Source organism: Podarcis melisellensis, assembly GCF_964234715.1.
Source record: "Podarcis melisellensis genome assembly, chromosome: 13".
Taxonomy (NCBI): Eukaryota; Metazoa; Chordata; class Lepidosauria; order Squamata; family Lacertidae; genus Podarcis; species Podarcis melisellensis.
The window spans coordinates 46,433,984-46,448,827 of NC_138545.1; the positions used below are offsets into that span (position 1 = coordinate 46,433,984).

The 14,844-nt window shown below is 43.0% G+C and overlaps 1 protein-coding gene across 6 annotated transcripts in view; it reads right to left on the minus strand.

Moving 5' to 3' along the window:
- Positions 1–3,033: 3,033 nt before the first annotated feature.
- CD8B (CD8 subunit beta) overlaps positions 3,034–14,844 on the minus strand; it is a 30,271-nt gene continuing 18,460 nt past the window's right edge. The window contains exons 3-4 of one of the 6 annotated variants that reach the window (XM_081884439.1): positions 8,578–8,614; positions 3,034–3,591 (exon numbers count right to left, since the gene is read on the minus strand). In XM_081884439.1, coding sequence (XP_081740565.1) covers positions 3,263–3,591; positions 8,578–8,614 — 366 coding nt within the window. In that variant the 3' untranslated portion in view covers positions 3,034–3,262. Of the gene's footprint in view, positions 3,592–6,908; positions 6,947–8,577; positions 8,615–14,844 lie in introns of all 6 variants that reach the window. The other 5 variants (XM_081884440.1, XM_081884438.1, XM_081884442.1 and 2 more) reach the window with 5 other exon arrangements.

Sequence of the window (14,844 nt, forward strand, 5' to 3'; positions counted from 1 at the left end):
GCACTATTCAGCTGGTACTCTGGAGAAGCAGCGAACTGTACTTCACAATTTTGTCTCTTCATTTGGCAAAAGCAGTAAAATTAAAAATAGGTTGGCTAAAATTGTGCCACTTTCCTCCTCAGTAACTAGCGCCCTTTTAAAATGCACTTATATAGCTAGACAAATGTAAACAAAGCAGCAATAATAATAATAATAAACCCAATTCATTGCTATTCCTACCTTATCTTCTCCCATCAAAAGACTTTTCACATTTCATCTATTATAACCTCTACCCAACAACCAGACATTATATATAATATATATTTTTAACTGGAGTAGAACCAGATTGCCAGTGTTTAAAATGGAAAAGGGGGAATATCAGCTACGAAACTGATCCCTGGGTGAAAGCCGACAGAGTGTTGTCCAATTCAGGAATGCATTCTCCCTAAGGTGAAAATGTTAGTGTCTGTCTGAACACTGCAAGTGCAAGGCGACATTCAGGGAGGCCAACGAGAAAACGCCTGTGCCAGAGATATTTAGGGCTTGTCCACATCGACCTTGTGGATTTGAAACTGCCTGGACCTCTGTGTTTTGTGTGGCAGCCACATGACGCCATGCTCATCCAAGTGGCAGCCCACACATTTTAGTCACCAAATTAGGATTTTCCTGATCCACAGGTAGACACACAGGAATGCATTGTGTGGGAGATTTAAGTTTTAGTTTTAGTGTGCAGTGACATTTCACAGAAATTTCATGCACATCTTTCCATCATGTTTCCGGCAATAGTCGAAACAATTCAGGGTGCCTTTCTTCACCAGTTGTAGCTGAAGGCAGGTTTGAAGTTCATTTATTTTATTTCTAAAACAGCTCTTTCACGCAGAACTGCTGTTGAGCAAAGCACCTTTATTAAAAAGGAAGTTTGCCTTGCAGATACAGGAGGTGGGGAGGAAAAGCTGTTTCACACAAGTGACTCCAAATCTTTATTTATTACCATGGTGTGATGGTGATGGTTTTTCTGTTCTTTTGTGTAAATGTTTTATTTCATATATATTTTAAATGTGTGTGCGCGCACACACACACACACACACACACACACACACACACAAATACCTGCATGCATACCCACAACAGACCTCAGGTTTCCAGAAGTTATGATGAGCACAAAGTACTAACTGAGGAAAAGGGACAGCAATATGCTGCACGAATACACGAGTACCTCAGGTTACAGACACTTCAGGTTACAGATGCTTCAGGTTACAGACTCCGCTAACCCAGAAATAGTACCTCGGGTTAAGAACTTTGCTTCAGGATGAGAACAGAAATTATGTGGCGGCAGCGGGAGGCCCCATTAGCTAAAGTGGTACCTCAGGTTAAGAACAGTTTCAGGTTAACAACGGACCTCCGGAACGAATTAAGTACTTAAGCCGAGGTACCACTGTACAACACATTAAGCCCACCCACTAGTGTGGATGGGAAGCATCAATATAGATTTTGGGGACATATAATGGAAAGCGCTCGTGTGTGGATGACGGTGCACAAACACACACAAGCAGCTACCCACATAAAGTATTAACGCCCTAGCATTAGAGACAAGGAATTGTCCTTTGTTAAGGGTTCTGAAATTTGTTAAGAGAGCCCTCTTCCCCTCACAGAGCTACTGTTCCCAGAGTTCTTTGGGAAGAAGGGCTGGTCGTCAAACCACTCTGAGAATTGTAGTTTTGTGAAGGAAATAGGTGTCTCCTGACAACTCTCAGCACCCTTAACAAACCACATTTCCCAGAGTTCTATGTGGGAAGCAGAGCTATGAAACTACAGTCATACCTCGGGTTAAATACGCTTCGAGTTGAGCACGTTCGAGTTGCGCTCCGCGGCAACCCGGAAGTAACGGAGCGCGTTACTTCCGGGTTTCGCCGTTTGCGCATGCGCAGACGCTCAAAATGACGTCACGCGCATGCGCAGAAGCGTCGAAAAGCGATGTGTGCGTGCACAGACATGCCGTCGCTAGATACGTTTACCTCTAGATGCGAACGGGGCTCCGGAACGGATCCCGTTCGTATCTAGAGGTACCACTGTACTTGAAATATACAGTGCAGAAGAGACCTCAGAGTCATCCCAGCTCCTCCAGGGAACCCCGGACATTTTAGGGTGTGTGTGTGTGTGTGTGAGAGAGAGAGAGAGAGAGAGAGACAGAGAGAGAGAGAGAGAGAGAGAGAGAGAGAGAGAGAGAGAGAGAGAGAGAGAGAGAGAGCGCTAGCTCCAGGATTATGTGGATTAAACTGAAATAAATGGATATAGGTTGGCACTGTAATTATTTATTTATTTATTTATTTATTTATTTATTTATTTATTTATTTATTTATACCCCACCCATCTGGCTGAGCTTCCCCAGCCACCCTGGGAGGCTCCCAGTCGAGTGTTAAAAACAATACAGCATTAAATATTAAAAACCTCCCTGAACAGGGCTGCCTTCAGATGTCTTTTAAAGATAGCATAGCTGCTTATTTCCTTCACATCTGAAGGGAGGGTGTTCCACAAGGTGGGCGCCACTACTGAGAAGGCCCTCTGTCTGGTTCCCTGTAACCTCACTTCTCACAATGAGGGAACTGCCAGAAGGCCCTCGGCGCTGGACCTCAGTGTCCAGGCTGAATGATGGGGGTGGAGACGCTCCTTCAGGTATACAGGACCGAGGCCATTTAGGGATGTTTAGGTCATTTACCCTCTAACTGTGCACCATGGCAACCAAAGGCACCAACCAACAAATTCTCACCGTTCAGTGGATAAAGGAATGTAGTGACCATAGGACGCCATATTTTTGCTGGGCCTTGAAAAGTCCTTTCAGAGCAGGTGGATGTTTTAAGAACTTTTACCAACCACGCCTATGTTTTCCGTCATATTGATTCCTTATGGTTGATTCATTATGCCTTAGGATCGATAGCAAGCAGAAACCTGCCCTCTCCCCTCAACCCACCGCCCCATTAAGTATTATAATTAATCTGATTTTGCTTGATTTCCATTGATTGCGACCTTGAAAACAAGAAGCGGAGGGAGACACCATGCTTTTCAAGATAATGCGTTTATTTCTGCATTTATATTATTTCCCAAGGTTAATGTGATATCAGTAAGAGAGAAAAGGATGTGGAAGAAGTTACAGACTTCAGAGAAAGGACATGCAATATGAGATATTTCCTACAATCATAATACTAGGGGGATTTCTGATAGGGGTGGTAAACAGGGGAATGACTATAAATGACCAGTAAAAGAAGAGCCTGCTTTATAGAGGAGCCTATCCGGAACACTCAGACCTCTTAAAACTCTTCACAAGAGGACTGGACAACGTTTTGTGCGTCACTTCACAACTGTATAATTCGTTGGTGTTGAAATCTGATGTAGGGAGCGTCAGGGTGCTGCTGAGCTTATAGGTGTTGTCTGTATCCGACGCTGGGGGGCTGGTTTGGACGCCCTCAGTGACTGGAGTGCCGTCCACTTTCCAGACCACGGTCAGGCTGCTTGGGTAGAACGTGCTGACCAGGCACACCACAGTGGCTGAATCCGTTTTAAGTTGCTCCGGCGAAGGTGGGAAAATGAACACCGATGGGGTGGAATCTTCTCTTCCTGCGTAAAGAAACAAGAACACGGAATATTGCATCATGGTCTACCAGAGGGCCAGTGAAAGACCACAGTGCTAGTTCAAAACATTTTGCTGCAAATGGCGCCGCTGCCACAAAAATTGTGAAGGTACCAAGTGCCTGACGCAACGAAAATCCACAAGTTTCCCCTCTACTTCTTCACCTCCCCAATAAATAAGTGAAGTATTTGCTGCTGTTTCATGACACCCCCTAGTTGGCTACCTTGATCAGACCAGAAATGCAAATAGCATTCAGGCTCAGATTTGCCATCATCATCATCATCATCAATATTATTATTGCTTCCCCCACACCTTTAGCGTCTCCACCCCCATCATTCTACCCAAACCTGAGGTCCAGCTCCAAGGGCCTTCTGGCAGTTCCCTCGCTGTGAGAAGCCAAGTTACAGGGAACCAGGCAGAGGGCCTTCTTGGTAGTGGCACCCGCCCTGTGGAATGCCCTCCCACCAGATGTCAAAGAGAACAACAACTACCAGACTTTTAGAAGACATCTGAAGGCAGCCCTGTTTAGGGAAGCTTTTAATGTTTGATGTATTACTGTATTTTAATATTTGGTTGGAGGCCACCCAGAGTGGCTGGGGAAGCCCAGCCAGATGGGTGGGGTATAAATAAATTATTATTATTATTATTATTATTATTATTATTATTATTATTATTATTATTATTTAGGAGCAGCCCAACATTCTGAAACTGATTGGAGATATAATGCTTTTATTCTTGCTGATGATGTCTGCAGATTAAACAGCTGTTAAAGGTACAGAAAAGACTTCAAGCCGCAACCCTACGTCCCCTTATCTGGAACTGAACCCTGCTGAATTGAGAATGTCTCATTGCCGTGCAAACATGGACATGGTTGTTCTGAAAACCATAGAAATTCAAAATCCTACAGTGTTCGTGACAGTGTTTGTACTGCAGGAAAGTAAAATTTGGGCTCAGCAGACCCTCAGACAAGACACACTGCAGAGAACTGAACAGTGCAGGTGTCGTTGTAAAAGAAATAGTTTGACACATTTTTAAAGTGAACATTTTCCTAGTCGTATCTTTCAGTCTTTACTGAGTAAAGTAAAAACTGGAGAAAAGACTCCACGGGCCAGTATTCACATCTGGGTGCTGCAAAGGGCATTAGAGCCCTGTCCTCTGGCTGGGACAGAGAATTTGAGCTCGTGGAAAGCTGCAAAATTAGAAATATTCTGCATTGCTTTGGCTTGGATAATTGGTGTGTGGTGCATTGTTATAAATTTGGCTAGAGTGTAAGTGCAGATATTTCTTTACTTCATACATGGTTCTTACATTTTATATCCTATAAATGAAACGTGCTGTTTAAACCGTTCGCTAAGCACCAATACATGAATCACATAGGAGAGTTAAATTCTATATTCCATCTTAAAACCTACGTTTTTACCATATTTTACATTGTTTCTCCTTTCTTGATTACTTCAGAAATGCCCAAGTAACTAACAATGGCGCAAACCAGTAAAATATGAAGTCCCCTAATTAATTTCAACGGCAAACAATTAAGCATGTGCTAAGCATACAGCGGGCTTAACATTGATCAGCCTGTGCTCTAAGTTTCGTAAAGGACATACATTTCATTTTACTTGCTGTAACTGATCTGTGCAAATTATTGCACCATCAGATTGGTAGGGAAAAAATAAATACTATATTCACTTTGAAAATAGCCTTGAAATTTCACTCTTTTTCTTCCCCCCCTAACTTTCCTTATTGCAGAATTCTGTCTCTGCTATAAATTAATAGCATCTCCAATCCCAGTTGCCTTTGACAGAGCACATTGACAAAATGCCTGCTTATTATTATTTTTTTAGGTTCCTCTTGACTTATCTATGATAGAACAGATTTTGATTTATCAATGTATTTGTTGATCAATCAATATATTTGCACCGCACCATCAATATGCATGGTATGCCACAGCCAAAAGAGGGGGGAAAGGGCTTTACTGTGCCATTTGGGCAAAGGTCCTCCAATTACGGTAGTCTATAGAGCTATATCTATATCTATTTCTAACATAGGTTTTTGCAGAACAGTCAGACTAAAATCCCTGTGAAAATCAATGATAGAGTATTTCTAGCATCTTAGTTACAATGCTAGACTTAACTACAAATAGGATCTCACCTAGAAATACCTGTATTTTCAAATTAATGTATTCTCAAATTAATGAGTCCAGAAATCATCTGTTGTGTTCTTGCTACTTTATCAAGTGCATAAATCACTGTTTACTGCTCTCATGGGATTTCTTTCCATTCATTCAGATGAATGTGTGCTAAATCGATACCCAGTGGTGCCATACAACCCAGTCCTATGCAGGTTTAACTGAATTCCCCCCCCCCAAAAAAAAGTTTACATATGCTGGCAGGTTTGGTTCTATGCAGTCAAGCCAGGAGTTACCTAATTTTTACCACCACTGGGACTTAAGGGTACCAAAATATTCCAAATTGTGCCCATTTACATTGAAATAAATTCTCCTGAAATGAACTGGGCTGGTTTCCAAGCGCTTGATAGTGCAAAAAAAACACCTTCCCTCCCCACTGTAATTTATTTCAAATAAAGCGCTTTTTATGAAGGATACATGTTTTTACTAGCAACTGCTGAACACCCAGTGTAAAAACCTGGTAAAGTGCAGAAAGCGGAATTTTGTTTCAACTGAATATTCAGTTCTTTTTTTCTGCCCTTCTCTGTCTGTGATCTGGTTTCTTCATCAAGTTTTCAGCAATTAGCAGTTTTTTAAAACAGTAAGTCTGAACTGTTATTGGTTTGTCTAGAACAACCCTATTTAGTTTCTGGGACAACCCCCTACGCTCTGAAAACTTTTTAACTGTTTCTTTAAATTGGCTCTCCATTGGATATCACTTAGTTTATACCAAATTAAACCAGTTAGAGGTGTTATTCCCATCTTTACTGCAGCTTTGGCTAGAAATTCTGCTAGCATCAATTTCATGCAGAGCTCCGGACAGGGAAAGAGGCAGAGGTGACACAAGGGAACAATAAAATGAACCCTCTTTTATCTCCCGTTTGGTCCCATTGCTGAGAGTGAATCGCAGCATTTCCCGCACGTTTTTTACTGACCACCCAACGAAGCTCTTAGCAGCTTCAGTTAGGAAAAAAATACAATCCCAAACCCTACCTCAGTTTTCTGTCATAATCGTCCGTTCCCCAGCTTGTGTAGTTTTTCTCCCAATGCCCAGAAGCTTGTCAACACTCAACAAAAATGAATAATATAGATTTCCAACACACTGTAGCCCAAAGCAACAGAGAGAGAAAACAGACTTACGCTTGATTTCTAACTTGGTCCCGCCACCAAAAGTGAACCACAGTGGTTTGCCATTGCTCATGCCCTCGGCAAAAACCCAAGTCCCTCCCAACTGTGGCCACTGAAGGGAAGATTTCAAAGTTTATACAAGTAAGCAAAATGGCTTCGCTCCTAGAAATCTGGAAGCAAGGTACCAGTCTCACGACAAACTGAGTACCTACAAAGTGGAACATTAAGCGTAGTCGAGAAAAACGACATCTATTTTCTTCACTTAGGTGGCAGTCTTAAGCTCACCTAACTGGAAGCAAATGCCATTGAACTGAAAAGTAAACCCACAAAGGGTTCCAAACACATCCCAGCAAAATCTGCACAATTAAAGCTGATTTGAAGCTGTTGCAAAACAATCCCCGTCCCACAAAAGATAGGGCCTTTTCCTGCAAGGTAAACGCACACATGACGCAACACTGTCTAAACTTACAATGGGTTTAACTCTGACCACTTTTTGTCCTCAGCTCCTTGAAGGACTTACACGTTTTACCTGTTGCAACGTACATTTTCAAATTACTGTGACGTCAGGTTGATATATCTGACTCCACAGGGATAAGAGGCCCACTTTGTACCCTTTGAAAAGAACTTCACCGGTTTACGATTTTTATCTGAGGTCCAGCACCGAGGGCCTTCTGGCGGTTCCCTCGCTGCAAGAAGCCAAGTTACAGGGAACCAGGCAGAGGACCTTCTCGGTAGTGGCGCCCGCCCTGGGGAACTCCCTCCCACCAGATGTCAAAGAGAAGAACAACTACCAAATTTTTAGAAGACATCTTAAGGCAGCCCTGTTTAGGGAAGCTTTTAATGTTTAGTAGGTTATTGTATTTTGGTGTTCTGTTGGAAGCCGCCCAGAGTGGCTGGGGAAACCCAGCCAGATGGATGGGGTATAAATAAATATATTATTATTATTATTATTATTATTATTATTATTATTATTATTATTATTACTTCTTTTCCTTATTGCAGCAGTGATCAGAATTCTGCCTCTGACAGAGTTAACTCTGGGCAAACATGACATTCCCTGGGAATACCTGATTCGCAAATTAATGTATCGCTGTAGAGTCTGTGGTCTTCTCCTACTCCTACTCGTAGAATCATAGACTTAGAAGAGTTGGTAGAGTTGAAAGGGACCACGAGGCTCATCTAGACCAACCCCTGCAATGCAGGGATCTTTTGCCCAATGTGGGGCTCAGACCCACCAACCTGAGATCAAGAGGCTCAAGCTCCTCCAACTGAGTCAGGTGGAGTATGAGCTTTCTCAGGTTCATATCAACTCAGTCCTATTACAGAAGTCATTCTAATCTTCACCTCAACTTTGGCTAGAAATTCTGCTGGCATTATTTCCATGCAGAGTCCCAAGATGTTGGCGGATGGGGGAGAAAAGAACCTAAAGCACACTCTTTTTCCCCCCTTGGTTCCATCGCTGAGAGTGAACCACAGCTTTTGCCCCATGGATTTGCCCCACATGCTGACATTTTTCACTGCTCGGGCAAGTCTAAATTCCACTGCAATACACTGTTATCCGTTCCCCATAATGCGTAGAGGGTTCACCTCACTGCTTTCCAACACTGATCAAAAATGACAGTAAAAACATAGACTTCCCACACTCAACACCCCAAAGCAGCAGCGGAAAAATCAGACTTACGTTTCACTTCTAGCTTGGTCCCGGCACCGAAAGTGTAACACAGTGCTTTAGCAAGACCTGCTCCCTTGACAAAAAAGACCAAGTTTCTTTCAGCTGTGACCGCTGGAGGAAAGCTTTCAAAAAATGCTATGCAAACCAGAACTTAGAGTATTTGCTCCTTAGAGCATTGCAGAGCACCAAAAAATGAGGCACTAGGCACAGGACCAGCTGAACTGACTACAAGATGGTCTTGCCTTGTCTTTTGCGTGTCGAGGTTCCCTAAATAATTAACAATTCACACATAATTTTTGTTTAAGGTTTTGGGCATAATTTTGGCCATAACTTTATTAAAATACATAAATGTGAGTGGTTGCTTAGGCATTGGTTCTGACTTTCTGTCCCCATCCAGGGACAGAACTGACTTCCAGATTCCAGTGAAAGCCAGTAAGGGAAAACAGTATTGGGGGGAGCATGGAGCCGGGCACCAGACCCTCACCTCTCCCCGCATGCTCCCAGGGGTTTGCACAAGCCCCATTCAGGGGTACGGACGAAAGAATGGTGAGCCCCTGGATTCCTTTAATGGAATTCCCTTTCTGCAGCAGCATTGGAGGGGCAGGCACCGCCAACCCTTACCCCTCCATCAACCAATTTTTAACCAATGCCTAACCGCAACCTTGGGACGTGGGTGGCTCTGTGGGTTAAACCACAGAGCCTAGGACTTGCCGATCAGAAGGTCGGTGGTTTGAATCCCCGCGACGGGGTGAGCTCCCGTTGCTCGGTCCCTGCTCCTGCCAACCTAGCAGTTCGAAAGCACGTCAAAGTCCAAGTAGATAAATAGGTACCGCTCCGGCGGGAAGGTAAATGGTGTTTCCGTGTGCTGTTCTGGTTCGCCAGAAGCAGCTTAGTCATGCTGGCCACATGACCTGGAAGCTGTACACCAGCTCCCTCAGCCAGTAAAGTGAGATGAGTGCCGCAACCCCAGAGTCGGTCACGACTGGACCTAATGGTCAGGTCTCCCTTTACCTTTACTAACCGCAACCTTACAAGTTGTGACGATTTACTACGCAGTAGGCAAAAACCAAATGGCACCAGCCAATCAGCCAAATGGACAAAATTCCTACCAGGCGCCCCTGCCCCAAAAGCAGACGACCCCATCACACCCATAGCAAAGTCAACGCAATCTGATGCACGCAGCAAAAGAGCCCAGTCAGTGCTGCGTGACTTGATTTTATAACCTTTGGTCCATCCCCCTAAATGGCAACACCAAAATTTGCCCAGTAACCCAACTGCCCAATCACTGTGGATGGTCATCCATACTAACCAGCCCAGCAACAGAGGGGTGACTGTCAGACCCCACCGCAACATGTGCTCTCTATGAAGGAGAACACGTTTTAACAAAGAAAAACATCTATTTTCTCCAGTTAGGCTGCAAAACTAAACGTGGCTATCTGGGAGAAATCTCACTGCAATTCATGGGATTTACTTCTGAATACACATGAATAGGACTGCACCTTGTTCTTTATTATGATGGCCAAAATTCTCGTTAGGACTTTCCTACATACATCCATGATAAAAGATTTTAAGAAATAAGACGAGAATGGACTTTATTTTTTTTTGCCAAAGGTCAGAGAGGCTGTAAACTGCTCTTCCTAAATACACTCTAAGACTACCTTGGGTCCCCAGATTTGGTTGGACTACAACTCCCATCATTCCCATTCACTGGTCCAACTAGCTAGGGATGATGGGAGTTGTAGTCTAAGCACATTTGGGAGCAGACACCAAGTAGGCCCTAGATCTACCTAGGATTAAATGAAGGTTTAAACCTGAGGCACATGCAATTCTCCTCTTGCACACCTGCGAGGAAGAGATTGTAAGATTTCACTTCCATTTTTAATGAACTGCAGTATATTGTTATGTCTGAATCCTAAACTGTGGCTTGCCTAAACTATAGGAAAACAAGCCAACTTTATAAACCATGGTTTGCTGCTTTAATTTTGGTTTGCAGCAGCTAGACTGGTGACTGGGGGCGGCTGCCGAGAACACATAACACCGGTCTTGAAAGACCTACATTGGCTCCCAATATGTTTCCGAGCACAATTCAAAGTGTTGGTGCTGACCTTTAAAGCCCTAAACGGCCTCGGTCCTGTATACCTGAAGGAGCGTCTTCACCTCCATCGTTCTGCCCGGACACTGAGGTCCAGAGCTGAGGGCCTTTTGGCGGTTCCCTCATTGCGAGAAGCAAAGCTACAGGGAACCAGGCAGAGGGTCTTCTTGGTGGTGGCACCTGCCCTGTGGAACGCCCTCCCATCAGATGTCAAAGAGATAAACAACTACCTGACATCAGATGTCAAAGAGATAAACAACTACCTGACTTCTGAAGGCAGCCCTGTTCAGGGAAGTTTTTAATGTGTGACATTTTAATATATTTTCCATCTTTGTTGGAAGCCACCCAGAGTGGCTGGGGAAACCCAGCCAGATGGGTGGTGTACAAATAATAAATTATTATTATTATGAACCAAAACTAAGACTTGCCACAGTTTGTCTGGGTTTGGATATAAAAGTGCAAATGCGATTAGTTAAAATGGAAGTCAAATTTTCCAATCCCTCCTCACAGCTATGCTGAAGGAGAGAGGATGGGGTGAGCTTATGAAATCAAGGCTTGTTCTTGGAATACCAAACCATAGTTTAACTTGCTACCCAAACTAGGCCTTTGTGAGTGTCTGACGTGTGTCTGTATGAGAGAGATGAGCCACTTCTCTTTTGCATGAGTGTCCCTGCATGGATTCACTTCATCAACAGCACATGTCATAGCTGACTTCCTTTCATGATCTCCTTCATCTTAGTCTTCAATTGTCTGTTATGGTTCTCTTGTTAATAATAATTTATTATTTATACCCCGCCCATCTGGCTGAGTTTCCCCAGCCACTCTGGGCGGCTCCCAATCAAGTGTTAAAAACAGTACAGTGTTAAATATTAAAAACTTCCCTGAACAGGGCTGCCTTCAGATGTCTTTTAAAGATAGGATAGCTGCTTATTTCCTTCACATCTGAAGGGAGGGTGTTCCACAGGGTGGGCGCCACCACCAAGAAGGCCCCCTGTAACCTCACTTCTCACAATGAGGGAACCACCAGAAGGCCCTTGGCGCTGGACCTCAGTGTCCGGGCTGAATGATGGGGGTGGAGACGCTCCTTCAGGTATACTGGACCGAGGCCGTTTAAAGGTCAGCACCAACACTTTGAATTGTGCTCAGAAACGTACTGGGAGCCAATGCAGATCTCTCAGAACTGGTGTTATATTGTCCCAGCGGCTGCTCCCAGTCACCAGTCTAGCTGCCGCATTCTGGATTAATTGCAGTTTCTGGGTTACCTTCAAAGGTAGCCCCATATAGAGCGCATTGCAGTAGTCCAAGCGGGAGATAACTAGAGCATGCACCACTCTGGCAAGACATTCCGCGGGCGGGTAGGGTCTTAGCTCTTAGGGTCTTGTTCTGAGGCTTAGCTCACAGTTTTACGTTATCAACTTTGCATGGGTTTTGAGTACTCTGCAACTGATTGTATTGCGAAGGAACACTGAGAGTATTAGGCTGATTTATGTTAGCCTGATACCATCTAGGTATACTTCGATGGAAGGAAACTTGCAAACATGCACAATAACTGTACACTTTGGAGTCATATAATGTTTACCACTGGGTTTGGCCAACAGATGTAAAATTTCCAGAAAGACTCATGGCATGGAAGAAAATAGTCTTCCCTGAAAAATGCACACCAATGGCAGCGGGGGAAATAAAATATACACACTTTAAAAAAATAATAATCTAAACTTACTTGCTTACTTGGAGAATATGATATGTATCTTGTATGATTTAGCTGTCTGGTACATTTGTATGGACATACAGAGAACTGTACTCTCAGGTAAGTCTGTATAAGGACACAGCCGTAGAATAAAAATGCATTAGTTTTATTAAAACAATATATTTAAATTCCCAGTATTAAAGATAGTCTTGCAAGCTGCTACACCATAAGGTGTGAAATTAAGTATATATACCAAGTACATTTCCCCCTATTTTTCTTTCAGCTGGGAGGATAAACAGGGAAAGAAATCCTAAGAAATATATGTATCCTGTAAGCTGCTCTCATTTTAATTTGAAATTCTCCAGTAGGGAGCCTGATTAGTTTGCAAATAGCTGTTTTTATTGGTATCCCATCAAATTGTGAGACTGAGGTCTGAGTAAATGTGCATAAGATTGAGTTGGCTCTTTTTATTTTAAGCATGTGAATGCACACGCCGTCTAAGGTGGCGATCCTTGGCGTGCAAACAGTGCCCTTATCAAAAGTTCATAAGTGTCCCTATTTTCACCAGTGAAATGTTTAAAAGCCATTGCAGTGCTGGAAGGTTGCTCAAGTAATCTGTGCTTCGTCAGCTTGCCGTAACATCCTGAGAAGTTATTGTTCAGAGAGTTTTGTGGTTCACTCATATATGACAGAGCTAAGAGGAATCTGCTGTTCTCTACCTGCCCCCTGCTTAACAAGCAAAAAGTTTTAAAAGTTTAATTTTAACTGCATTTGCTGATTCCACCCCACCCCCACAGCTGTTCTCTTGAAAGACTTCTGGGCTATGCAAATAAGATACTGCTCTCTGCTCTCTATCTCTATACATTACAAGGACAAAGTACTGTCTTTTCCCATGTATAAGACTATATCCCCCCCCCATTTTTTTAACTTTAACATTGGGGGTCGTCTTATACACAGAATGTTTAAAATATTTATTTCTTAATTTGGGGCTCAAAAAAATAGGGGTTGTCTTATACATGGGGGCATCTTATACACGGAAAAATACGGTAGGTTACTTATTCCAAGTTCCTTACTTCCTTTAAGGTTTCAAAATGAGCTCGGCCAGTAAACTTAATAAGGAACTACTGTCACTGTGTCCCTGTAGCCCACAATAAGAGGATCTCATATATCTTCTTTTGGGGGGAGATTGTCCCTTTTGAGATTCACAATTTTTCTTCTCAAAGAGAATATTGTATTTTCCGTCATTGTAAGTGTTGGTTTTGCACAACGCTTTTTAAATCTCTGGGAGCCCTAGATGGGAAGTCAAGAGCTAGGGGTGTTTTGTTTTGGGACACCCCAAATCAGGCAGCCCCACTTGTGGGAGAATGCTTGGGAACATGCTAGCCCAATGTGTGAAAAAATAAATAAGAGGATGAGATAGGGTTGTGGACCCCACAGAGTTTTGGCTCAGAATCACACCCACCCCCATGTTTGGGCACAAGACATCGCCCAGGTCATGTGACCATGCCAATAATATGCAGCACCATGCTTAGAGAAATAGGCAATGGGAGGAATGAGCCATCTATGCTTCCCTTTTTAAAAATAACATTTTTATTCATTTTCCATTTTATAACATTTAATCACATCATCATTATTCATCATTATTCATCATTAAGAGCCTATTGATTCCCCTCCCTCCCGCCTCATGGTTTTCAAAGGTAACCACTATATCATAGCATTTGTGCATTTTCCAATTTACATTCTCCATTTGATACATCAAAATTTTAAATAAAGATAGAAAGCTAAGTATAGTTAACATTACAAATCTTCTTACAACCCTGCCAGTGTTTTTAAATGTTTACAATGATCCTTCAAGTATTGTATAAATTTACTCCCGTCTTTTTGGAATGCTTGATCTCATTGGTTTCGGATTCTCTCGGTCAGCTTTGCCAATCTCGCAAAGTCCATCATCTTCATCTGCCACTCTTCTTTCGTTGGAATTTCTTGTTCCTTCCATTTTTGGGCTAAAAGAGTTCTTGTTGCAGTTGTTGCATACATAAACAGTTTCTTATCTCTAACTGATATCTCTTCACCCACAATACCTAGTAAGAATGTTCCTGGTTTTTTGACAAAAGTATTTTCAAATATTTTCTTTAACTCATTATATTTGTTGTTGTTTAGTCATTTAGTCATGTCTGACTCTTCGTGACCCCATGGACCAGAGCACGCCAGGCACTCCTGTCTTCCACTGCATCCCACAGTTTGGTCAAACTCATGCTGGTAGCTTTGAGAACACTGTCCAACCATCTCGTCCTCTGTCATCCCCTTCTCCTTGGCCCTCGATCTTTCCCATCATCAGGGTCTTTTCCAGGGAGTCTTCTTTTCTCATGCGGTGGCCAAAGTATTGGAGCCTCAGCTTCAGGATCTGTCCTTCCAGTGAGCACTCAGGGCTGATTTCCTTCAGAATGGAGAGGTTTGATCTTCTTGCAGTCCATGGGACTCTCAAGAGTCTCCTCCA